A 27,833-nucleotide genomic window follows, 5' to 3' on the forward strand; every position below is an offset into this window, starting at 1 on the left:
ATCCCCCGACTTGGTAGTAAAACCCTCATAAAAGTATGACACGACTAGCAGGATTTTGATAGTTATAACATATATATTTCTTACAATTATACATTATATATATACAGGGTGATTCCACTACTTTCCTTGCCAAATTTTACTTCGAACCATTCATCCTGGAAGCATACTTTCAGTTAGAAAAAGTATCTAAATAACGTGTATAACGCAAATATGTCATTCATGTTGCAAGGGTTGTGTAGTTATTAAAATATGAAAATTAACTTTTTATATGAACACCTTGCCTTCAAAAACCCAATTACAAAGCTGTTGCCATGCTTTTCTTGAAGAGAAAAAAATCCATGTTTCTTAGTGCACAAGAACAGCATAAACTAACAGACTATGCTTCTTTTCCTCGTTTATGTTGTTTTGCCTCCCAACTTTTCTCCTATTTTTAATTCAAGAATCTTGGCGAATATTGCACTTAGTAACATGAAATTTTTTGATGGTCTCAGGAGAGGCAGGGCAACAATTTTCTAATTGGGCTTTTGAGGATAGGGTGTCTATATAAAAAGTAAATTTTTATATTTTGATAACTAAACAACCCCTTACAATATGAATGACTTATCTGGGGCCCACGTGTTATTTTTATACGTTTGCTAACTGGAAGCATGTTTCCAGGATAAACAGTTTGCCAGTAAAATGTGGAGAGGAAATTATGGAATCACCTTGTGTATTTAATTTGCTGCTTGAAAATCATGAATATCTCTCAATTAACTTTTGTACTTTACTAGAAATTGTGGAAATATCAAGACATTTCTAATAAACTTAGTCTTTAGGTGGCAAAACATGGTCTTTAGAAAAAAAAAAACAAACAAACAAGCAACATTGAAGCACTACGTTTGAAACCATTGTCTTTTATAATGTCCAAGGACCAATTTCAAATATTTGGCAACTTAACAGTATTCTCCCTATGAGGAATAAATGAGATATTAGTAGCTTGATTAGTAAAATATATACAGAAGAGAATTGAAAACAGTGTAAGTATTTACTTTGATAATAATTTTTATCAAAATAAATAAATAAATAATAAAATAAAGGGGGAAGAGTAACAGTATTACAAAACAACATCTCTCATTTCCACTCTAATCTATTTTGAAATACTCATCAAACTTTTCACACAAGAGGTATAAGAAAGGAAGTCACAAATCCTGAATTTCTATGAAACATTTTTGCCTATACTGTTAGACAAAGAAGTATGTCATCATATTTTTTTAAACAGATGACAATATCTCAAACTAAAAAGACCTTGACATCAGAATCATATAGTAAAAAATATGGTACATACATACTGAAGCAGCCATATGGAATTCAGCTATTTAACCAGGGAAAAAAATCACTGACATTGTTTTGAGATTTTATTTAATGTCTCATCCAGAAAATTTATGTCTTCCTTCCTTCCCCTGATTGAACATATTGAATTTTTCTTTGAAAGCAACACAAAGCACACCAATCTTGCATCAGTCTGATGTTTACACGTATCCTCTACAGAGTTTTTTATTTAAAAAATAAAGCATTTTCTAGATTTTATAAATTACTGCTGGGTATGATGAGTAAAAACAAATATAAATAATATGATCGTTTAAAACATTGCCAGTCAAATCATTAATTTTTAATTTTTTTTTCAAAAATAAACAAAAATGAATTATTTTTGGTCTGCATGAATTAATTTTTTAAATGTATATATATTTCTACTTCTACTCTTTTATACTTTAATAACAGTTAATTGGACTGACATTCACCTTAAAAAGTGAATGTATTTTGATGAAATATATCGTAAAAAAAAATTACACAAATAATTTTTCTATTGCTTCGAAGTACAAATTTTTTCCGCATGAACATAAGACTTCTGCAGAAGATATAAAAATGAAAGAAATGTATAATATAAATGAATAAGTACAGTTATGTGCTCTCTTGAAATTTAGAATTTTATCTTTCCTCGTCTGATATTTTATTTGAAACCATAGACACTAAAACTTGTTGAAAGTCAGCCAATTCTTGACCCAAAGCTTCTGACCCCAAATTTGAATCAGTCACAGAAACACTAGGATTAAGAGAAGTGGTGATGGTGTTTGGAGAAATAATTGTGTTGGTGGTTGTAGTAAAAACAGATGACAAAACATTTTTAATTTCAGAACCAACACCCACCTGCACTTCCTCCTTGTTTGTTGTGACAGAACTCATTCTTTCTTCCAGAGAAGCCTGTTTTGACTGGATAACCCCATATCGGGTTGATATACTTCCTGCTTTTTTGGATTCACTTCCACCTTCTGCAGCAAGTTCTGTCCGAGGAGGTACTGGAGGCTTCACTGAACTATCTTTACGGTGCAATGCCTGAGGAGGAAGGACAGGCTTATTTGGTGGAATTGGAGGAGGTGCACCTCTACCAATAGGCAGCATTTTCTTAGCTGCAGGAGAAGGAATTCCGGGCGATTTACCACCAACTTTTGCTGGAGTTATGGTTTTCTGACTTGGCACTGCACCATCAATAGCTGAAGAACCACCTTTGGCTACTTCTGATGGAGATATAATATTTTCGGTGAATTGAGAGCCCAGCAAAGATTGAGATTCACTCCCATCAGCTGATACTGGTAAGGTACCAGGCACTCCAACAGCTTTTTCAGGGCGTGGAGTTTTGACAGATGATACTATTGGCTGAGCAGTAACTGTTCCAGTAACATTAGTCGGTACACCAGCTGGAGGTTTAAGGGGAGATACAGAAGGAGGTTTGTTTGTTCCTTGGGGTATAAGACCAGGGGGTTTAGCAGGAGTGGCAGGAGCTGGTCCAACTTTAACCATTACTGCACGAGCCACACCACGAGGTGGACTTACAGTAGGTGAAACAGTGGGTGCAGCTCTTATGGCAGGTGTAGAAACCATAGTAACTATAGCACTACGCACCCCTTCACCAAGCTGTGCTTGTGCAGCAGCGGCAGCAGCTTGTTTTTTTAATATATCTATTTCTTCATGAAGTTTCTGTGTTTCAGCTAACAATTCACTGTTTCTAGCCTCAATAGCAGACATTTCGGCTTTAAATTGGTCTCGTTCCATTTCAAATTCACACAGCTGTCTTTCCATTTCAGCTTCCATCTGAAGAGACTTCTTGCTTTCTTCTTCAAGACCATCAACCATATCAGCTATTCTTCCTTTCTCATCACACAGGATCTACATTAAGAATAAAATGGGCATTTATGTACCATACATAATTATAATAAAACAAAAATTACGTAGGTGAAGCCTTATAATGTACTGAAAAGGAAAAATGTTTTCTCTTCTACTCTGATAATGTGTGGCCAACATTTCTCACATTCCATCATATATGGTGGGGGGGGAAATAATGATTTCACATCATTTGTTTTGTGAGGGTTGTAACTTTGTAATGAGAGAATACACACAAATGAATTTCATATATTTTTTATATTCATAGCCATTTTTTTAAATTAAAGAACATGATCCACATGAATTCCCAAGAGATCTCTAAGATCTGTCCAGGGAATTAATATTTATGTAGTATTAATAATTTATGCAAGTTCAGATTATGCAATATTGGAAAAAAAATTAGGTTGAAGAGAAATGATTTTCAATGATTCAAGTTTTAAGTTTCTAAAAAAATAATAAATTAGTCACTACACATTGAACTCTACCTGTGATAAACGTTCACTTTTCTGTTTTTCTTCAACATAACGAAGGATAAGACGTTTTCGCTCAGCTAATAGAAGCAAAACTATCTGCTTATGCCGTTGTCGTTCTTGTTCAATGGTTTCAGTTAAACACTTAAGCTCCTTCTCCATTGAACGATTTTGCTGCCTCTCGAACTCGTTTTCATGTCGTAAACGTTCTCTTTCTTTTTCCAGCAAATATGTGACATCATCCCCTTGAGCAGTGTCCTGAGCATGTTTGCGTTTCTCTTCTTCGAGCTCGGATAGATACTATTGGTTGGAAAAACAATATAATTGGTTATATAAAACATAGATTTTTTTCATAATACCAGAAAATAATAATAATGTCTAAGATATGGTGCAAAAGTTCTGTAAGATTTTTATGTAATTATTATATTTTAATTAACTTGAAATTTTCTTAAATACAGCAATATGGAAAAAATTAACATGGCTTGTTTTGTTAGTACTTTAATTTATTTTTTTAAATACATCAAAAAATTTGATAAAGCAATTAAAAAATAACAATTTTCTACTGGTAATTTTTGTATTTAAGCTTTTAATACACAGGTTTTATTTTGAATTCATTACATATAAAGCTTCTCTTTAGAGTACAATTTTTGCACTTTAAGTGTTGTCTCTCTCTCTCTCTCACTACTTCTAAACATTTATTTAATTGAGCTGTCTTCATATCTTATAGACCTTGGAATGACAATGGTACAAAATGAACAAATATTGGTTGTTTGATTTGGTAGCAGTTCACATGAAAAAATCATGGTAGGATATAAAATATCAGTTTGTGATAGGAACTATTAAATAATATTAACCTTTTCACATCTCTCTTCAGCTTCCTGTAACTGTTCTCTCAATTTCATCTGAGCATTTTTTTGCTGCCGTATGAAGTTTTCTAGCTGTGATAGTTGCATGTTATGTAGATTTTTCACAGATGCTTCATCTAATGTAGTGTCAAAAGCTCCAAAACTGTCACGTTGAAGGGCTCCGATTGGATCATTTAATGATCTTTTCTTGTTTGGATACAATAACTGCTTAACTTGCTCGGCCTGTAGTAAAAATTATATCAGTATAAAAAATGTGTCATGTTATTTAGAAGTAAATTTGTGAGTGGACGATACATAATTCAAATATTCTTTGATTTTGAGAGCTAAAAAACCACTACCTACTAACAACTGTCCAGGCTCCTACATAAATCAGCAGTGGGTAGGTTTTATTCTGGAGGTCTGGGTGTTTTCTGGTAGTACAGCCTCAGATCACTGGTTGTTGTTTGTACTACCACCAACTGGAAATAAATGCATCGACATTATTGATGACCCTGCCATTTTGACATTGTTTAAGTACTTCAGAACGTGTGGTTGTCATTATCAGCATGACAATGCATTATACCACAGCAATCTAGCTTTTATAATGTGGTATGATGGAAACAATTGCTGTGGCATACTCAGGAGCACTGATTCTAATCCCATCTCGGAGATGTGGAACAAATTAGAACACAGATTGAGGATCAGACCAATATGTCAGAGCTCAGCAGCAAGAATTTTTCTTTATTCCTTTTGCAAAGACAGTGTGATCATTCAATGCCTCACTGTTGTTGCGTGCGAACATCAGTTTCCCTCAATCCCAGCGTCGCTGGATCATATACATAAGTACATGACATTGGACTCTGTACGTTCATTTGTTCAAATGTAGGGGGATTTTTTTGCCATTTTCGTGATTTTCCTCATTCTCTGTGATTTAATTAGCGTGATTAGCAGGATTTCATTAGCATTTTTTTTTTTGATTTTTTTCTTTGGATTTATTTTTTCTGTGTTTTCTTTGGTTTTTTTCTATGATTTGAGTTTATGTTAGTTGGTATCAGCTACCAGATTTTTGCTTTGAAAATTTCTTTGTTCCAGTGAAGAACCACTATCTTGGATTTGTGAGATATGTGTCTTTTCATTTCTTTATTCTTTTTAATTTTTATTTGCACGTTTTCCTATAAGTTCAAATTTATTTTCTCTTTTGCTTTCATTGCATTTTACTTTTGCCAGGTTTTTTCCCTGTTGTTTCTTTGTCACCAATCAAAGATTTACCCACATGCTTGTATAGGAGGGTATACCGCGTTCTTTGTTTTCTGTCATTTTGGTGTTTTCTCACTTCTTTGATATGTTTTTCTTACACGTTAGTGTTAGCAAACAGTCTAGAATTTTTTTCATGGGTATTCTTAATAATGTCAGTAAATAAGATAGCTAGTTAAGTTACCTATGTAGCTAATACTAATAAGTATAAATTGTATTTTGTATCTTAATACTTTTTAAGAGTTTGTGTTGTATACTTTTATATATATTTCTTCTGTGAATCTTGTAGTTGATAGATATGTCACAATGGGTTGTAGTGAACGGGAATTTTCTGATTGGACAGGTGTGAAAAGTGGAGTCCCTCAAGGAAGAGTATTTGTACTCATACTTTTTATCTATAAACTCTATCAGGGTATTGATGGGATTATTAGTAAATTTGCAGATGACATGAAGCAAATAGGGGTAGTCTGGAATAAGTGAAAGGGAGATGCTCCAGACTAACTTGAATATGATTGCAGAATCGGCTAATGAATGGGGCATGACCTTCAATGTTGATAAGTTCATGGTCACTCATTTTGTTTTAAACAAACCACGTTTCACTTTTGAGTTGGATAGTATTGGTATCCCAGATGCAGCTAGAGTCACTGATTTTTGAGTTGACAAGCAGCTTATGTTTTCTAAACATTGCTCAGCGGTGGTCAGAAAAGAAAATCGAATGCTCAGGAGGAGGGGGAGGGGGGTTTCATTCTTAAAAAGTTCTCTTTGGGTTCTTCTAGTCATTCTTCTGCTTTTTAAAGGCTTAGTTCGTCCTGTGCTGGAGTATGCCATAAGTTTGGACACCATACCTAGAGAGACAACAATCAGTTGAGGTGCAGAGAAGAGCTATGCATGCTCTTGTTGGCACACAAGGCTTGAACTATGAATAAAGACTTGGTCTCTTGAGTATGTTTACATTGGAAGAATGCAGGCTTTAGGGGAGGGGTATGATAGAAGTGTTTAAAATTTTCAACGGTATGAATAGGATGGGCCATGAGTTATTAATACACTGTCAATGAACTGCTTCGACAAGAGGACACCAGCATTGTTTAGTAAGGGACAATTCCAGGGGTTGTGGCATCGCAAGGAGTTTTTCTCTAATAGGGTTATTAACAAATGGAATAGCTTTCCTCTGGGGTCATGAATTCTGACACAATCGACACGTTTAAGAAGTAGTACAATAAATATATTGGGATAAATCAAGAAGCTATCCATACTTAGGATAAAACAACCACAATCTTTTTTATGGGCAGTGTATTATATATTATTAATCATTAGTTTTTTTTTTCGTGACATATGCTCTTATATTGGGTTGTTGTTTCACCATGTTAAAAGGTAGTCTTATTTTGGGTATCTGTATTTTTGACATTCATATTTTTATGGGCATCTTTCTTCACCCACCTCGTTGGGCAGTTTGCCTGTTGTGGCCTTTGTGTTTATATTTGTATTCGATTTATGGTAGTATGAACAATAAAGAAACATTCAATGCCAGCCAGTGCACTCTTAATGCATGGGCCCATCTGGGCATCGCACCGGGGTCTCAACATTTTTACTCCCCAGCGCGACCCAACCCGCAAGGGTAAAAGGCTTATATCCCTAGAGGGACAGAGCCTGGGCCGTGACTGGTTTGTCGGGGTCTCAAGTGCAGTAAGGCCTCGTGATAGTGAGATCTAAATAACTTTTTGAGAGTAAGTATGTAAAATTCGTAGATACTTCTTGCCAAGTAGAATTGACCCAGAAAAATCACTTTACACAGGAGCCTGTGATGATGTTTTGATGCCCATGAAAAAGCAGAAGAAATCTCAGAACAAAACTACCCACCACTGATAGCCAAACTAACTGTCAGGACAGTTCAGTTATTGGTTGGTAGTGTAGTTAAAAAAAGTTGCTAAGTTGTACAATAATGTATCTTTTCATCCATTCATAAGTTAAAAAAACTATTTGGAAAATAAAAAATAACCACAAAAATCACTTAAATTGCATAAAATTTCAAGTTATTTATACATAATTGATTAAAACTGAAAAGGAATTTAACATGTTGTACGCAGCAAGAGATGGTTTAGGAAGGAATTTGTTTAAACATAATAATGCTACACACACATGAAAAAAAACAAAAACACAATGCATCTCAGCCTGCAAAAAGAAAACCACACGGCTGGAAGTGATTACAATTATTTTCCTCTTGAACCAACCAGAGCGCTGATCACTTTAGCACTACCTATCTTTGTAGTGAAAGGTGGCCTTGACCGTTAGACTCCCCCTCTGGTTTTATGGTACCGTCTTGGTATGAAATCAAATTTCCCGTACATAAACAATATTCAATCATCAAAATATGGTACATAAACAGTCATCAAAATATGATCCTATTCAACCACTCTCAGTAGAGGATGGCTCTGACCATTACAATGTTGTTTTAAGATTTTGTCAAGATAAATGTTGCTTATGAGTTTCTCTTAGATCGCACTAACTTTCCTAATACAGTTGACCCTGCTTATAACATTCCCATTTAGAATGTTTTCCCACTTAGTACAACTTATTTTTGTGTCCCAACTCTAAGTAATTCTCATTAAGATTTCCTGTTTAAAGCATTTTTCCGCTTACAACTTTTTTTATGATGGTTTTTCAAAAAACGTTATAAATGGGAGCCACTGTATATGCATTTACATGTATGAAATATTTTTAAAATTTACCAAATAGAATAAGTAACTAAGAATACACAGCTTTGAAAATTACGAGTTGTTATTTGACCCAATTTTATTATAATTGTTGTTATTACACTTTTGATATTAGTTAAATTTTTGAAAAGGATGAGAAATAAATCATGCTTAAGAAGTGATGATGTAACATCATCAATTGATCAGCTGACATCAACATAGCTGCCAACTTTTGAAAATGAAAATTCGGGAGATTTTCGCGCAAACCCGTATTTTATGCTAAAACCACTCCCTAATAAATACAATAGGGATTTTTCCAAATAAAATAGGGATTTTCCAAACATAAAAGTTAAAGCGTAGGGAATAAAATCCCTACTGAAGTCAAATTAAAATAGGGATTTTACACACATGGAAGTTAAACCCTTGGGAATAAAATTCCTACGCAAAAAAGAAGTGAAATTGGAGGCCAAAATTTCAATGATGTAAAAATAAATATTGTGTTCAATCAGAAATGCTGTGAACAAACATTCTGCGTGAATGACCCTAAAATCATCGGAAGATGAAGGAAAAAAGCGTCAATTTTTGAAGAACACTGACTTTTTGTGACACTTGCTTGATGTTTTTTTTTTTTCATTTCACGAGTGATGATGGCAGTCTTTCCATGACCGATGTTTATGTCCGTAACACAACTTGTACAAAAAGGAAAAGTCAGCCCTCTTCTGGAACGTTTGATGAAAGGAAATTCATCGGAATAAGTATCTTTAAAATTGATTAAATATGTTTTTGCTTATCATTATTCATGCTTTGTTATATCGCACGTACGTAACTTCAACAAAAGAAATTTTGGCCATATGCGCGTCACTAGAATCTTCAATTATTATCCAGGACTATTGGCTGCTAAGCCATTTCCCTGCACGATAAGACAAACAACTTTCTTGTTACCATCAGAGGGTTTGTAAAACTTCCTTAAAAAGGGAATTTCCCCATTTACGACGTGTGACGTCATTTCGAAAGGGGAAAAAAAAGAGGCTTCATGCCCCACAAGAAATTCCTTAGGGATTGTTTTCATAAGCGGGGATTTTTTTTAATGAAGTAGGGAATTTTTAGGGACAATTAGGGATTTTTGTGATTTTCGTAAAAATTCGGGAGATTTAAGAACTTTTCGGGAGGTCGAGCGATGAAGCTAAAATTCGGGAGATTCCCGAAAAATTCGGGAGACTTGGCAGCTATGCATCAAGTAACAAACATGTAAAATGAGAAATGTACGGTAAGAATGTACAATACATGATTAGATCTTTAGAAATGTACCTAATTGCATTTACTTTTCCCCCCTAATCTAAATCTTGATGTTATCATCATCAACAACTATTTTCAATCCACTGCTGAATGAAGGTCTCTAAATTTTTCCATTTTGCTCTGTCTGATGCTTTAGTCATCCAGTTGACTCCAGCCACTTTCCTGATCTCGTCAATTCATCAGGGACGCCTTCTTGGACGTCTCACACCACGGGGGTACCAATCTAGAATACTTGTGGTTCATCTGTTGTCCTGTCTTCTTGCAATATATCCATCCCATTTTAAATGTTTAATTCTTTTCATGATGTTATATGCCTTTGTGTGGTTCTTTATCCAAGTGATTCATTTTCTGTCTCTCCTAGTGATGCCTAGCACACATCTTTCCATGCTCCTTTGTGTTGTCTGTAGCCTTTGCATAGCCTTGCTTGTGAGTGTCCATGTTTCAGCTCCATAAGTCAGTGCTGGTAGCACACACATGCACACATCTGAAATATTGATATAAAAAAAAACTTGAACTAAGTTACTTACTTTTAAAACCGCAATCACAATTTCTCGGGCTTGTAATTCTCCTTCAAGTACTCCCAGTAGTTGCAGCAGATCTGGTTTACTGAGTTCCATTTTAGGATGCCTCTGAAATGAAAAGTCAGATATAAAGTAATTTGTGAAGTACAGTAAAATACCTATTTATAACGGCTTGAGATGGTTGGATTTAAGCTGATATTTAAAGGAATTTCAGATTCAGACCTAACTGGGCTCTGGACCAATTGCAGAGGAGTTGGTTGGCTCAATTACCATAGTGTTTAGTGGATTCCTTTCTGGACAAGTGTTTCAAAGAGCTGAAAATTAAGTTTTTCTCAAGGGTCTTTAATACAAAACTGATCTACCAAACTCTCAAGTGATTGTTTTATTGCCTGATATGAGCTGCATGAAGTTTGTGAGTGTCCATGTTCCACATTGTGTTCCATCAACTTTGGACATCTGCTGCAGATGTTTATGGAATGTTCAGAAATTTCTCCAGGAACATGGCTCTCCTATCCTCGATAGGCCTATGTAGTTATTGGTATGTGTTTTGACAAAATTAATTGAATTATATACACTGAAGAGCCAAAAAAAAACTGGTACCCCTGCCTGATATCGTGTAGAGCCCCCCGCGAGCACGCAGAAGTGCCGCAACACGACGTGGCATGGACTCCACTAATGTCTGAAGTAGTGCTGGAGGTAATTGACACCATGAATCCTGCAGGGCTGTCCATAAATCCGTAGGAGTAAGGGGGGGGGGGTGAAGATCTCTTCTGAACAGCACGTTTCAAGGCATCCCAGATATGTTCAATAATGTTCATGTCTGGGGATTTAGGTGGCCAGCGGAAGTGTCTAAAGTCAGAAGAGTGTTCCTGGAGCCACTCTGTAGCAATTCTGGACGTGTGGGGTTTTGCATTGTCCTGCTGAAATTGTCCAGGTCCGTCGGAATGCACAATGGACATGAATGGGTGCAGGTGATAAGACAGGATACTTACGTACCTGTCACCTGTCAGTCGTATCTAGACATATCAGGGGTCCCATATCACGCCAACTGCACATGCCCCATACCATCACAGAGCCTCCACCAGCTTGAACAGTCCCACCCTGTTGACATGTAGGGTCCGTGGATTCACGAGGTTGTCTCCATACTCATACACGTCCATCAGCTCGAAGCAATTGGAACTGAGACTCGTCAGACCAGGCAACGTATTTCCAGCCCTCAACAGTTCAATGTCCACAACCAGTTTTTTTGGCTCTTCAGTTTATATGTATGTGTATATATATAAAGCCTGAAATGTGGCCAATTTGTGAAATGGCAGAGAGGTTTGACCAGTCTGATTTCCAGAAATGATTCTGGCTTTGGCCACCCAATTTTCAAAATGGCCAGAAATCTTTGGCCAAAGTTTGATGTGATGATGTAAGATGGTCCTGTGTGTGTAGGTGCCAAATAATTTTTTTTTTTCATCACCAACATGTGATTATATGGCTATATATAGTAGCTGTATTAGATTAGCTCCATGTGAAGAGATAAAATGAAGAGAAATTTGAGAGGAAAAAAGTATTTATATAATAATATACAACCTCTGACAATAAAGTTCGGTGAATAGTCCTGTAACATTAACGTAGATGAAATGTTAACGAAAGTTACCTTACTGTCCTTCGAAATAGTCACCTTCCATTAGTATGCACCACTGAGATCTCCTATACATGTCTTGGAAACTTTGCAAGAAGTCTTCTTTTGGGATGGAGTTCAAAAGCCTCATCACGTTTCGTTGGATGTCAAGAATATCGTCAAATCTCTTTACTTTCAAAGCGAGTTAGAGTCGTGGTAATAGGAAGAAGTCTGGAGGATTCAGATCTGACGAGTATGGTGGATGTTCAATTTGCACCACCCCCCTTTTTTGCCAGGAACTGCCTGACGATATTGGCTGTGTGAGGGCGAGCATTGTCATGAACAAGATACCATGAACCTTGTTGTGCGTATTGAGGTCGTACCCTGCGTAGACGTTTCATGAAATGGGTCAAAATTTCAATGTACCTTGCAGCATTCATCGTCATTCCCTCAGGTAGAAATTCCTTGTGGATTTTCCTGTTCTCAGTTAAGAACCAACGCACTAAACAAGCACTTTGTAAAACAAGTCTTTCACGGAACACAAACGACGCTCAACTGAACAATGGTGGCGGCAGATGGCCAACACCTGCCACTATGCATGTGCAGCGTTTTGCTTCGCCAGTGTTGCCAGATCGGCCATTCTGACTTCATTCACCAAACTTTATTGCCAGAGGTTGTAGATATACAGGCATCCACCCATTTCACGCAAGGAATTGGTTTCACAAAATAATTGCCTAAAGTGAGTTGAATTTGACATGTGTAATATAGGAATAGGGGTGGGGAGTTTTTCCCAGAAGAATAAAGAAAATAAACCCAACTCCAGCAGCAAAACACATTTTTGTGAATGAATTAATTACTTCAACACAAAGATAAATCTCTTGAATTTACCCCCATGCATATGAATTTAATTAATAATTTTTACTTATGACTGTTCTTAATTGGTGGACTGGTTCTGGACCTTCATCTCTTTAAGAGCTTATGATGACAGCTGATAACTTTTTAATAAAATAGTTGAAATTCAGATGAAAAGCAGCATTCTTCGTCTGTACAAAAACTAATGTAGAAAGCCAGAGAATCCTGAATATGTCTTGCAAATATGACAATCATTCCAGTCATTTTCTTGAATTTCTGATAGCATTGCAAATGTGTTACCAAAAGATGTTCACTGGCGAGCTCTGATGAGGTTTAGATCTCAGATAAAATCATATCTTTTGTTATCTGGGCAGGGATCTCCAGCCAATTCCAAACTGGCTGGCCAAAGCCCAAAATTAAGACATTGGTGGAGTCAATATTCAATGAAATTGGCCAGTTCAGGAATAGGCCAATTTCAGGCTTTCACAGTAACCTATGCATGGTAAAATTGTTTTAAATTGAGGGATTATCTCACAAACACATCTTACAATTATTACAAGAGCTTATGTTTAAGGAAATACTATAAGGATCATTTTCTTAAACAAAGCTCTTTCTTAAGCTCTAAGAAACTGTTAAATCATAGGTGCCAATTCCCAGACTAATTCTAATAGTTTATCCCATGATAATATATTATGCACCAAAGAAAACATGTCATACAAATAAAAGAGAAAACAGTTTTTTTTTGGATTGCATAGGGTGACCACATATGATCCATTTTCCCAAAAAGTTCTATTTTTTGCTGTCCCGATTTTTAAAAAAATAAAAATCTCTTGGTTTTTTCCTTTTCAACAAAGCCTCCTTGAATTTTTTATCATTCACTGAAGTCAAGGATTAAAAATATTTTGGCAACTTATAAATTTAAATTATGATCATAAATATGATCACTGTATCTCATATATTTGTCATATTGAACTTTTTTTCCTTTAGAATTCATTCTAACCCACTGAGATTTGCAGTAGAACATTTGCTACCATTGGTGATTTCCCATACTTGAAATCTTAATTTCCCATATTTTTGCTGAGAAAATGTGGTCAGCTTGGAATTGTAAGGACTGAAAGTTAAGGTTAAAGTTATTATTGTAAGGTTATTTCTAAATCTAGTATTTGCTAAAGCACTCATAAATATTTCAAGGAGTTTAGTATTTGCCATTCTGCATTGCTTTTATATATTTTCCCTTTAGTGGAGTTCTCCATGCTTTGGTGACACTACATAAGGCACCTGAACCATAACCACAGTAAAAATGTGAATTAGTTAAAGAACACAAAAGTTGCCCTCACTCAGGGACCTATGCAGGATTGACCTTAGTGTGGGGAGTACAAAAAGTTTGGAGAGGAGGGGCACAAGGAATTTCTTCCTGAGAAATTTTGAATTACAAACCTTCAAAAAGCATTTAAATTAACAGAAATTGATAAAGGTATTTTCATTTGATATTCTATTTTTTCACGAAAATATTATTTTTTAAATTTTTGGTCAACTTGGGGGGGGGGGGGGACACACGAGTCTCCTATGACCCCATGCATAAGACTCTGCCCTCACTCACATTCCCTGTTCATTGGACTTGAAACCAATTGTTGTTGATTTTGTAGATCCCAAACTGTCTTTTCCAGACATGGGTATCAATGCACAAAAAAAAACATGCACCCCTTCACAGAACAAATTTTACAAATTTCTTTCATTTTTAGGATTTTTCCATGTCCCGACCCCTAGACATTTATTATTTCCTCTATAGTTTAACTTTATTGTCGCCACCATATGGCAAACAATATGAATTCGGTCACCAACTCTTTTCCAGTCCAATGAAATATTTTTCTTTGTACTCGTCTGTTCTATCGCACGCATATATGAATTAGTTGCTATGCCCTAGCAAGTCAGTATAAAGATAGGCACAATTACAAAAAATAAATCACTGCATGAAATTCTTAAAAAAACAGATTTTTTCTTTTAATTTATGTATATTATGAAAAAATTATTTCTTTAGTATTGAGAGAGAGTGTCTCCTGTTCATCAGTAGTTAAGTGCTGCCATTAAGTGCATTAAAACTACTGACAATACATAGCAGTTGGTAACTAGTTTTTGCACTGCATACAGAGCAAAAACAAGATTTGGTTAGTAAAAAGATGTAGATTCTCCTGAACACACCGATTCTACGCATGTTGCAACAAACAATGCTTGTTTTTATGAACCTGTAAGGACTCAATAAATAGTTCGTAAATGGGAGAGACAAAAAAATGAGTTAGACACTCACCTCTATTGATGATTAAAAAAAAACCACTTATATTTGTTTGCTTCATTGCAACATTTTGGTAAATATAAGACTCCATGGAATTTATTTAAGATAACATTTAAATTTTACTGTCATTCATGATGCATGAAAAGTGAATGACCTTGTCAATGCATCTTCACTTCATAGTCATCCCCACCAGCAATCAAACACTCATTCCTGGCACTCAAGCTTTACAAGGGTATGTGAGAATCCTTACTGCATGTCTCAACATCCTCCCTACAGATAGGATCTTATTCACAGGGGGTGTTGCACATGTTCACAAAACACCTGCATGTTAGTGATGACAAATTGTTTAACTCTCGATACCTCCCCTCCTTTTCCTATATTTTCTCTTAATCCCTTTGCGTACAAACTGCTGGCGATAAATTTGAATGATCTGTATTAGATATATAAGCAATAAATGTGGTAACCTTGTTACATGTTAAAAAAGGAAGAAAGAAAAAAATAAGGGTGGGGAGGAACGGTACAGAGATAATTGTGTGTATAAGAGTATTAGTACAGGGATTTGTTTTTTTCACTCTCACATACAAACTTGTGTTTTGTAGTTTTTTTTACTTTTTTTACTTTCTATGTGCAAATATATAATAGAAGGATTAGTTCTGAGAAAGATACATTATTATGATACTATGCGTGAGGGATGCTGTGGAGAAGGAGGGGGAAGCTGAGCAGAACTGCCACCATGTCGTTATCTCAGTTGATCATTATGTGGTTGAGATATCATGATGATGGTGAGAGAAGAAAGAGGAAGGGGGAAAACACACACAACTTTGTGTCATATGGTTGCAATAAACCTTTTCTATGAGAAAAAAAAGAGGTTGAAGAAACAGTCAGATAGATTGAATTAATTTATTTCACTGGTGTTTGGATGCAATATTATTTCCCTGATCGTAAAGAGGTTAAGATAGATAGAAAGCTTGAACTGAAGTTTACTTTTGGTTAAAACAACCTCAGGATGAGGATGGAAGAATAAGATAACAAAAAAAAAAAAACAAAAAAAAAAACAAAGCTGAAGAAATATACAAGTTCATGAAATAAAGAGTTAATAGAAATGATAGTTTGTAAAATAGAGCAGATTTTAACATTAGCTCTATAGCATGCTCTTTGGAACAGAGGACCAGTTTGTAAAAAGAAGGGTGCTCGTAAATTAGAGACGCGTAAAATCGAGTATACATTGTGTATATGCAATGGAAATTGAAAAACATAACACTAGGAAATTTCTATAAAATAAATTTTAACATTAGAAAATAAAACTATGACACCATATACTGATAAAAAAACACAGTTGAATGTCTGAAATGACAGTTAGTTGTTATCACAGGTTAAAAAAAATCAATATTTTGCCAACCTTTAATGTGCTGCTTGTCTTTTCTATTTGTTCAAATGGTATATTGAGTGAAGAAGACTGCCCTTTTCCCAAATTCCTTGTTGCCATGATGCAAAAATAGAGCAGTAAAAAACTTGTCTCACGTCGTCCACATTTTCAAAAACCAATTCACCAACTATCCACAAAAGGAAAAAAAAAAACAATTAAAATAAAAGAAAGACCTTTTACTTTATACTTTCATTTTATATATAGACTGTATGTTGTTATAAAGGTGCAATAAAGAAATGAATGCAGATTTCTTATATTAATGGGCATGTGGCATATGCATATGAAAATGAGATTACATCATACAGATGGCACTTCACAACAAGTTATCAGGATAAAGCTGTCAATAAAAGGACTGCTTTAATATGTTTAATCTGCATATACATTTAATGCTTCAGCTAGTCTTTATCATGTAATAGTTATTGTTTTTGTTTAAGTTTAAATTAAAATAGTTTTTAACACCTGACATGGCATCCTTCTGATCAGCATTCACCAATATGCATCCAGATGCGTCATTCATGCATTAAAATTCAATTTTGCTCCCCCAGATTTTGTTGAGAAGTGAAAAAATTAATTCAAATTTTAGGCATTTTTGATGAGAGTTATTTCTGTTTTTCTTAAAATTTTTTTTTTTCAAAACTACTCCTTAAAGTTTTAGAGAGAAGTGAAATTACTCTTCAAAATTATTTTATTTATTATGGTGATCATCACCACACCATAACGGGTGACCCAGACGTAGCACACGCACAAACAAAATAAAATAAAATGAATAAATAAAATACACCGGACGGTTTTCCCCTCATTCAGAAAGTCCAAAAAGAAAACATAAATAAAAAAAATCAGCATAATACAGTAGAATTTAATTAACTCCCCTTGAGGAGTCTTATCTAATGTCAAAATTTTTTGTTTAATTCAAACTTTTTTCAAGTTTTTTGGATAATTTGAAGTTGGAGGGGAAAAAAATCATGATTTTTGTATGAGCAAATTTAGTTTGGAAAAATTCTTCAAGAAGCCAGACTTTGTTTTTCTCAATCAAGTTGTAAAACAACAAATTTTTAAAAACAAATAAAAGTTTGAAAATTCTGTTTTTCTCAACTTTTTTTTTCCGATAATTTAATGGCCATTTCAACATTGTTCAGCTGGAGTGCACTAATCCTGATTATGTTGTTCAACCTATAGATAAAGGTGTTAAAATTCTAAATTTAAATCTTTTTGTCATCATTAAAAGTATGGATAGCATCGGAAAGTTCAGATTGCAGTACGTTAATGAAAGTATATTTTCTTGATAGAATAAAAATAAGCAAAATTTGGAAAACAGTTTCATAAAGGATGAGCGTGAACTGTCTCTGTAAATAAAATCAGACTTTAAACATGGTAAAGAAATTCTGTAGTGATGTTGATTTCATAACAGTGTAGCAATTAGGATCAATTATATATTATAATTATAAATTATTAAATTTGGGTAGCAGTTTCGTAACTGATGATAAAATTTTAATACTTCAAAATTATTATCCTATGTGAATGTTATTTTCCTATGTTAAGTTGCATTTTGAAGTAATTTTACAGATCCGGGATAGATTAATTGGATAATTTGAATTTTGAATAATTTGAACTTTTATCCAGTGACCTTGGACTTCTCATGAACCAGGTTTGACTGTATCTGCATTAATTAAGGAAATTGCATGACAATGAGAATAGTATATTCAGTCATATTTTTTGAAGAGAAGTTGAACTTTTTTATTTATTCAATATTGTTTGGCCGAGGCCTATACAAGAGGATGCGGAAATTATGTATGGTGAAAATGACGGTTGATGGTACATGAAAATTCCGAAATCATAGTACAATCTACAATATTTGATGGTAGGTTGTTCCAGTCGATTATAGTTCTTGGGAAGAAACTAAATTTGTGACAATCCGAAGAGGCAAAGATGAGCTGTAATTTTTGGGAGTGATTGAGTCTAACAGAGAAATGTGAGGGATTGATTAGAATATTGGAAGTGTCGATATCAAAAAAAAACCCTGGAGGATTTTCAAAAGAAAAGTTACGCGAGAAATAAGTCTAATGGAGGAGAGCGGTTGGATATTGAGTTGGCACTTGAGTTCCGATATGGAGACAGATGAAGTCCAACAGTTAAAAATGAAGCGAGTGGACTTATTTTGGATAGATTCTAATTTGTCTATGTTGGGTTGAGTGTGGGGATCCCAGACTTCACAGGCATAAGAGAGAATAGGGAGAATATATGTCTGGTAGCACAAGAAATGAACATGACGGGTGGAGTTTTTCAGATTATGACGAAGGAAAAAAAGGGTTTTTGGAGAAATTTATTAAACGTATAATCAACGTGAAGATTCCAGCAGAGATCGGAAGAGATTATTATGCCCAGGTATTTATAATAGGAAACCTCAGAGATCAAAGAATTGTTTATCGAGTAAGGGAAATTGTGGTGAATTCTATCTTATGGGTAACTTTCATGAAAACTGTTTTTGAGAAGTTGAGGGGCAGATTCCAGGTTGAGCACCATTCAGAGATAACGTTAAGGTTGTATTGGAGAGATTCTTGGTCGGAAAGATTGCACACTGTTTTGTAGATGACACAATCATCAGCAAAGAGTCTGATAAGGCAGTTTAAAGAGTTGGGTAGGTCATTTATGTAAATTAGAAATAGTAATGGCGAGAGGACCGAGCCCTGGGGTGTACCAGACATAACATGAAGAAAAGGTGAGTTCTGGCCCTTGAATGAGACAAACTGGCTACGGTTAATGAGGAAGGCCTCCACCCATTTAAAAAGTTGAACATTTAGTCCAAGATTTGAGAGTTTTAGGAGAAGTTTATTGTGGGGCACCCTGTCAAATGCTTTAGAAAAATCTAGGATATCGGATTGCAGGTTTCTGTCAATGGTGTCTGATAAGTCATGTATGAAGAGTGTTAACTGGGTAGATACAGATAACGGTGATCTAAATCTATGTTGGGTTGAGATAGAAAAAGTCAGTCGAGTCGAGGTGGGTACGGATTTCCTTGGCAATTACGTGTTCAAAAAACTTGCAGCAAGAGGAGGTGATTGCCAGATGGCCAGATTTGTTTATGAAGCTAATGCTGTGATTTGTGGCTTTATTATTGAGCTTGAACAAATCCTCAAATGAATAATGGACAACTAATGGTCTTATAAGGGTCTTCTGAGAAAAGGAAACCAGATAATGCTTATTAATCAACAGAAATCCCACTTTAACAATTACATTCAACTGTTAAACAGCCATTTCAGTGACCAAAATGAAGCTAGTCTCCAATCTTAAATCAAGTGAAAAACCTCTGGAAGAATAATAGGCCTATTTATGATGGCGAATCTGAAATCTTGACCACTGATGTCTCAGAATAAACTAGTAGAACTGCATGTGAGGAAAATTTTATATAAAACATTCTTAGACATGATAAAATAAATTTCAAGTCAAACAATGTGTTCTAATTGATGTGTGACTGACGTGGATCTACTACACATTAAAATTTTTTTATTTCAGCTTCAACGTTTTTTAACACAAATTTAGTAGTGGCCTTTTATATGATATCCTTCCTCTGCATATATTCTTCGTATTTTTTTCTATAATTTATTGCTAAATGTTTGCACAGACATGAAATTCATGTCATACATAGGATGACCATATTTCATCAACAAAAATATGAGACATTGCCATTTGTTACCCAAATAATTGTAAAAGTTTTATATTTCTGCCTAAAATTGCCAAAATAAGCTAACTGCCATTAGAAAAATTACTAATAAGTAGGAGATAAAGAGACAAACACTATTTAAATTCAAACCTTTCTGCAGCAAAATAATAATGCAAATCTATAGCAAATTTATATATAACTATAAGGCATGGAATTTTCTTTCATTAGCTAAATATAAAAAGTGCTCAAAATGTTGGTAAAAATGAGCTTTCTTCTGAAAATGATGACATTCATCTCATCTTCATCCTCTTCATTTTGATTTTGTCTAAAATATTCAATGAGAGTGTCTATATTTGTCGTGCAGGTTCAGTTTCTACGTTGTCTATGTTCATGTAATCCTCAGCACTGCGATCACGGAAAGCAGTATGCATGCAATTTTATAAGTCTTGCATATATCATTTGGAAGTGCAACGTTTGCACTGATTTCTCCCGTAGAAAATCCTACTTTTCTGAAAGATTTTGTAACAATTTCAGAAAGCAACTGCCTTACTACATATGGCTTACTAAAATCACAGCATCAAGTACGGGAGCATCTTTTGCTAATGTAGGGGCGGATGAAGCAGAACTCACATTGGCAAGCAGAGATTGCATAAAAAAATTTTGGTAGAGCACTTCAACATTTTGTGAGATTCCCTTGGCTTATTGGTTTGGGAAATATTCTTGGTATTTGTATGAAATTATCTATTAATAGCATGCAGTTTTCCTTTCCATTTCAACATTAGACAGGCTCCGTTCAACCCAGGTTTTTTAATGTGTATTTTAGCATTGAAATCACAGGAACAAGATTTTTTTCCATTGAAGACAGGTTTCCGCTTAATAGAGGTTCATTAAATACAGGCTTTACTACATTTTAGAGCATATTTGCAACTTTTTTTTCACATTGCAGATTTATATATTTTAGTGCACACATCTTTTGCTACTGTTTTAGAACATATTCAAGCTCTAATTATGATAATAAACTGAAGAGCCAAAAAAACTGGTACAGGCACGCGTATGCAAATAAAGAGATATAGAACCAATCAGAGTACGACGCTGCGGTTGGCAACGCCTATATAACATAACAAGTGTCTGGCATGGTTGTTAGATCGGTTACTGCTGCTACAATGGCAGGTTATCGAGATTTAAGTGAGTTTGAATGTGGTGTTAAAGTCGTGCACGAGAGATGGGACATAGCATCTCCGAGGTAACAATGAAATTTGGATTTTCACGTACAACCATTTCACGAGTGTACCGTGAATATCGGGAATCCAGTAAAAAATTAAATCTACGACATCACTGCGGCCGGAAAAAGATCATGCAAGAACGGGACCAACGACGACTGACGAGAATCATTAAATGTGACAGACGTGCAAATTGCTGCAGATTTCAATGCTGGACCATTAACAAGTGTCAGCGTGCGAACCATTCAACAAAACATCATCGATATGGGCTTTCGGAGCCGAAGGCCCACTCGTGTACCCTTGATGACTGCACGACACAAAGCTTTACGCCTCGCCTGGGCCCGACAACACCAACATTGGAATGTTGAGGACTGGAAATACGTTGCCTGGTCTGACGAGTCTCGGTTCCAATTGCTTCGAGCTGATGGACGTGTACGGGTATGGAGACAACCTCGTGAATCCATGGACCCTACATGTCAACAGGGTGGGACTGTTCAATCTGGTGGAGGCTCTGTGATGGTATGGGGCATGTGCAGTTGGCGTGATATGGGACCCCTGATACGTCTAAATACGACTGACAGGTGACAGGTACGTAAGTATCCTGTCTGATCACCTGTACCCATTCATGTCCATTGTGCATTCCGACGGACTTGGACAATTTCAGCAGGACAATGCGAAACCCCACACGTCCAGAATTGCTACAGAGTGGCTCCAGGAACACTCTTCTGACTTTAGACACTTCCGCTGGCCACCTAAATCCCCAGACATGAACATTATTGAACATATCTGGGATGCCTTGCAACATGCTGTTCAGACGAGATCTTCACCCCCCTCTTACTCCTACGGATTTATGGACAGCCCTGCAGGATTCATGGTGTCAATTACCTCCAGCACTACTTCAGACATTAGTGGAGTCCATGCCACGCCGTGTTGCGGCACTTCTGCGTGCTCGCGGGGCCCTACACGATATTAGGCAGGGGTACCAGTTTTTTTGGCTCTTCAGTGTATTTCAAATTTCAGGTATGGAAATGAATCTGTGATGAAAATAAAGGAGATGCACATTTTATATGTGGAATATATTACACAAATCATGAGACAAAATCTTGTCAAGCACTTTCAAAGCTTGAGCAAAAGCAAGATAAATTTGAAGGACAATACACCTTCTGTACCAACCTGTGAGTTGATGGTCCAATATCAAGTCATCCTGAAGGATACTTGAAATAACTTCATTTTATTTTTATAAGAGTACACACTGACTATTTATGAAGATGCATATTCTGGAAGCATGAAATGTAAAACAACTCCTGAGAAAAAAAAATTCACATTCATCACTCAAAAATGTGAAACAGGTTTAAATGAACCATAAACATGCAAAAAAAAAGAAGGAAAAATGAATTAGGTCAGGAATTAGGTCAATAAATTCATAGAAATGAAACATTCCATGTTTGCTCGAATCTAAAATGCACTGTATTTCTGCAAAAAAAAAAAAAAAAACATAGGCTCATACAGCTACAAAAGCAACCTATTCAAAAGCTTTTTTTGAATGCTCTGACTTCAAGGGATTTTAATTAATTTTTTATAAACATTTTTCTTCAATATAGTTAATAAAATCAATTATTTACTGGGATAATATCCGACAGTTGATTGGTAGTATTATAAAACTCACACAGAAAAATTATAAGGTAAGTGAAATGCAGAAAATTTAGTTTTACTTGGTAATCGTTGATTATCCGGAAAATCATTGCCATGCTTCAGAGTGGTTTTTCACAGTCTGATGTTTCTATTCAAGCTTGTGATGATTTAAATTGTGACTATTTTAACCATCAAAACACTCCCACATAAGGCTTGTCTGGTTTTTTTATTGACAATTGGTGGTTGTCCCAATAACTAACTAGTAAGCTGCAGCATGTGAAAAACTTTGGCGTTTCTACAGAAACTCTTTTACTCTGCTTATTTTTCTGAATGCAGCTGATACATTCACATTCCAGCAGCTTATTTACTGGAAATTACAGTAAATTGTTTCATGCCACTGATTCTAACACCCATCCAGGGCCAGCTCTTGGACGTGCGATCCCTGCAGCTGCCATTCTAGAAGGGGCAACAAATTCAAAGTACAGTAGACTTTCGGCTCGGCTCGCGACTATCTGTCTCCAAACTATCTGGCCTTGGTTGAAAACAATAATACATTAATGCATTACAATATTACCTTTTAACACATTTGTGTAATCATTTATTAATGAACAGTAAAATAAGTTTAAATAACTTTTGTAAGAATGTAGCCTACGTTTTATGTTTATGGTTTGTTTATTTTGAAAGTGTGTATATTTGTACTGCTGACTCCCCATGAAATCCAAAATGCGTTGTTTTTTACAATTTTCATATCATAAAAAATTGAAGTAGTAAATTACAATTTCACAACGCTAATGCAATAATAGTAAATGAAAATGATCGCACGGGCACACTGAGGTCCAATGAAAAACACTGCAGGAAACATAAAATCATGTACACTGTACAGCAATTATGTTTGATCATTTTCTGCACACGAGGGCTAATTACACCGGGACCTACAATTTATTTGCCTATTCTGAATGGCAGCGTTCAAAAAAAAGTTTGCGTTTTTTTAATACTCATCAAGAGGTTGGTGCGCTAACCCCTCGATGTGGGACTCCCTGTGGCAGCAATCATTTTCTATGGTCATGTTGCCTTCATTTCTTTTGTACCCTGTGTCAGGAAAGTTTCTAACAAGGACACACAAACCGGATGTCAAACTCGCGACACCTCTAAACATCGTTTGGTACTTTAGGCTAGTATCTTATCGACCTGGGCTACAGCACCCTACAATTAAGTTAGACATTATAAAGTTTATCTCGAAATATGTGCAATATTTGTATTCTTAGACCTCCTTTTTCCGTAGTAAATGTATAAAACAGAACAGTTCCGAAAATATGAATAAGAGCGAGTTTTGGTACAAAAAAATGTTTTTGATGGTATGGGTAGGGGTAGGAAGTGAGTGCTGTATTTACAGAACTCCAGTCTAAGCCTATCTGGCTTTTCTGTTATATGGCCAGCCCTTCTGCCACATTAGGCCAGATAGTGCCGGAGTCTACTGTAAAAGGGTAAGAAAAATTATTTATTGACCAACACAAAATTATGGAAAATGAACTTACTCTGTAAAAATTGAAGCTATAAAATTTGCATAACAATAAGAGATGAAATATTTCAAGATTAATCAGAGGACCTTTTTTAATAATCCATTCATATTGCCACTAAAATAAAAATTGTTTAAAGGAATTTTTGGGGATGGGGATAAATAACAAGGAGGAGTGCCACAAAAAATAGGTCCCCAAGGATAGACATTTTGCTTTGAGCTGCCCCTGCACCCACTCATATAAAAGGGGGGAGGTTTTGGGAGTAAAAATGTGTATGGTAAATTTGAATAAAGATGGCAACTGTTTCACACATTGTTAACTTGAAAAAAATTATTGTGAATAACTGTCAAGATGAAAAAAAAGACAACCATTCTGCAATTATTCAAAGAAATATAATGCAATAAAGGATTTCTAAACAATAGTTTAGCACAGTACATATACTCTTATGGCAGTGTTTATAAGTCATATGTTGAACTGAACAATGCTGTATGCAGTATTTCATGCTACAATGTCAACTGCTATAATTCTTATAGCCCCCCACGAAGCACAATGTTTTGCATTGTTCTGCAACAAGCCCTTGACTGACTGTAAAATGTTCTGTGGTAAAAATATTGACAATAGTGTTTTCTACACAGAAGAGTTCTTATAATTATTTTTATCAATTTTTCCCAAGATTGTTCTGCAGCAGCATTAATTGTTCTGCAACATACTTAATATATTTTGTAGGGCTTGACAAATCAAAACAATTTTTAGGTGCCAGTCAAATTTTTTAGGAGCCAAAAGAATGATTTCTATCTCAAGAAAAATAAATTTTGTTTTTCAACTTTTCTGAGACTTCATATTCTTTCCTTATGCTAAAAGCCACTTGTGCCCGAGTGCTGTGGTGGTAATATGCTCGTCTACTATCGTGAAGGTTGCAGTCATGGTAGGAGATAGATGATATTTTCCCTAACAAGCTTGAGGCGACCGCCGATAGATGGAGTCTTTATTTCCAACCCAACTCATTAATGGTGGTAAATGGCAATATAGTGAAATAGCCGGAGTTGGTGTTTGAAGTAGTAGTAGCTAAAAGACTAACTACAATGAAATCATAAAATGTTGTGTTATTCATAGACTTCAACTTAGCAATCATATACAGAAAACTTTAGGCATCAATATACAATATAGTCACTCTGAAGCCTGGGTTTTGTCAAGCCCTAGATTTCGGTATATTCTGCTTTGGAGCTTACGAAAAAATATAGATGATGCTCGTTTTTTACAAATGAGTACAGACTTCAGTGTTGCAGGGTATAACACATTTCTTAGTTCATAACAAAATTCAATGAATATATCAGTCAACATTGAAATGCTGACTGATATAAAATAAAAGCCAAATATGAACAAAATAAAAACATGAAAGTTACAAGGAAGATTGTACAGATTTTGACAAATCAATACAATTATTACAATTATGTTATTAAAATTTTCATGTATTGATTAATTCATAACTGATATATTATGAAATATATATATACATATCTCTCTTTAAAATCAAGAAAAATATAATGAGAATTAATGGAAACATTGCACTTATATACTAAAAAAAAGAAAAGTTCTTATCAGTGTGTGATGAGATAAATCATTTATAAGTGGTATTATATTATTCCTATGGCAAATATTTGAAATTATTTGGAGGGAAACCAAAATTTGGCATCATGCCAAGAATTTATTTCCCTAAGGGACAAGATTTATAGTTTCTAAAAGTCAAACAGATATAAAATACAAATTATGAAAGAATTCAAAAATAAAACTTTAAAGTAGCTAATCTTTAGAGAAAAGCTGACAAATTAGAACTCTAGATCTCAGGTAAGAATTCCTAGATCATTGTCTTGGTATGTTAGAGGGATCATGTGAAAGAATAAATTATACCAAGTTAAGATGATTCAACATGAACATTAATCATTCAACATGATTTTGAAAATGAAAAATAGCATCAATGCTATAGAAAAGAAAAGAGTAATATTAATTATATCATCCAACATTTTAAATCATCTCCAGATGTTGGATATGAACAATTTTTATCAAAAACCAATAAGGAAACATCAATCCATGTTTTTTGAAAATAAGTAATTACTTTTTAATGATTGTCACTAGATATTGATGGCTAAAAAGCTTCATTTTATAAGACTAAAACATCTATTAGTCATTAATACATTGGCATTTATCCCTCCCAAGAAATCATCAACTAAATTCGTTGATAGAGAGCATTTTGAAATGAAAAACATAGAAAAAAATAAATTTTAAAAGTTCTTCTATTGTTTAGTTTAAAAAAATATATATTTTTAAGAGATTATTATAAACTTGTGTAATTGATCAAAAAATCACATCAGCTGGGCGTGCAGATATTAAACTAAAAAACGAGATACTTAAAATGTTAGCAATCATCCTCGACTCGTATTTAATAGATAGAGCTAATCATCAACGCCACAGCTAATTATTTAGATTTCTTTAATAGTTGATTAAATATGTAAGGAAATAATTATATACCTTCAATGTGAAAGATTTGACAGCAGCGAGATGTGACGATGTGTTTTTTTTAAACATATATATATCGTAACGATGTAGCATCTGGGAACGGATTTGTCGTAACTTTACGATATATATCGTGTATTTGAAATCTTATTGGTTAAGAAGATGTTCGAAAAGATCTTGAACTTGACATTGATCTTGAAAAATATCTTAAAGCTAACGTTAAATAAAAGATGTTGGGAGGAGATTTTTACTAGTGTAACTAAAGTTAAGATACTAACGGGAATTAAAATCGTGAATCTATTGCGCATCATCGAAACCTATCGCAAAATATTATAATGATCCAAAATTAAATTTATAAACTTTGAAAATGGCGCAAACACACAGAATGGGATATTTAAGTGCTATTACACACCTCATGGAATTTGAAAGTTTAAAGCTCTTTGTATGATTAATGCACTTGACAATAAAGTTAAATTTTTTTGTAACATAAAAGTTTTATGCTCTTTTATGAATTAATTAACTTAATTTTAATTAGAACCTTATTTTCGCTTCTGAGACGGACGATTCGAAAAGCTTCTTTGTTTTCGAATAAATGTCACAATCCCGTAACAAGCACAGAATGGTCACAATAGAAATCAATGTCATACAGTCGAATCCCGTTATAACGAACTCCAAGAGACCGGAGAAAAAATTTCGTTATAATGAAATTTCGTTATTAAGGAATTCCAGGTGTTTGCATTTTTCCTATGTTAACTTATTTGGAGGATTGGAAAAGTGTTCGTCACAAAACAAGATTTTCGCTATAACGGTATTCGTTAAAACGGGATTCGACTGTAATAACATTTTA

General features: G+C 34.8%; 1 protein-coding gene across 2 annotated transcripts; it reads right to left on the reverse strand.

Moving 5' to 3' along the window:
• Positions 1 to 793: 793 nt before the first annotated feature.
• Positions 794 to 27,055, reverse strand: LOC149072413 (CTTNBP2 N-terminal-like protein). Of its 2 annotated transcripts, none has more exons than XM_089246162.1 (7): positions 22,500 to 22,618; positions 16,422 to 16,575; positions 10,278 to 10,379; positions 4,520 to 4,753; positions 3,681 to 3,965; positions 2,185 to 3,201; positions 794 to 947 (listed from the first exon to the last, which is right to left on the reverse strand). In XM_089246162.1, the coding sequence occupies exons 2-7, from the start codon at positions 16,506 to 16,508 to the stop codon at positions 933 to 935; spliced, it is 1,740 nt and encodes a 579-aa protein (XP_089102288.1). In that variant the 5' UTR covers positions 16,509 to 16,575; positions 22,500 to 22,618; the 3' UTR covers positions 794 to 932. The 2 variants fall into 2 exon arrangements, with proteins under 2 accessions (XP_089102288.1, XP_089102287.1); XM_089246161.1 differs by lacking the exon at positions 794 to 947 and adding an exon at positions 27,002 to 27,055 and having other exon boundaries at positions 1,662 to 3,201; positions 22,500 to 22,630.
• Between the last annotated feature and the right edge of the window lie 778 nt (positions 27,056 to 27,833).

The sequence above is a fragment of the Pholcus phalangioides genome, unplaced genomic scaffold (assembly GCF_987345545.1).
Source record: "Pholcus phalangioides strain wild (caught in Gottingen) unplaced genomic scaffold, Ppha-v1.0 ptg000017l_1, whole genome shotgun sequence".
Lineage (NCBI taxonomy): Eukaryota > Metazoa > Arthropoda > Arachnida > Araneae > Pholcidae > Pholcus > Pholcus phalangioides.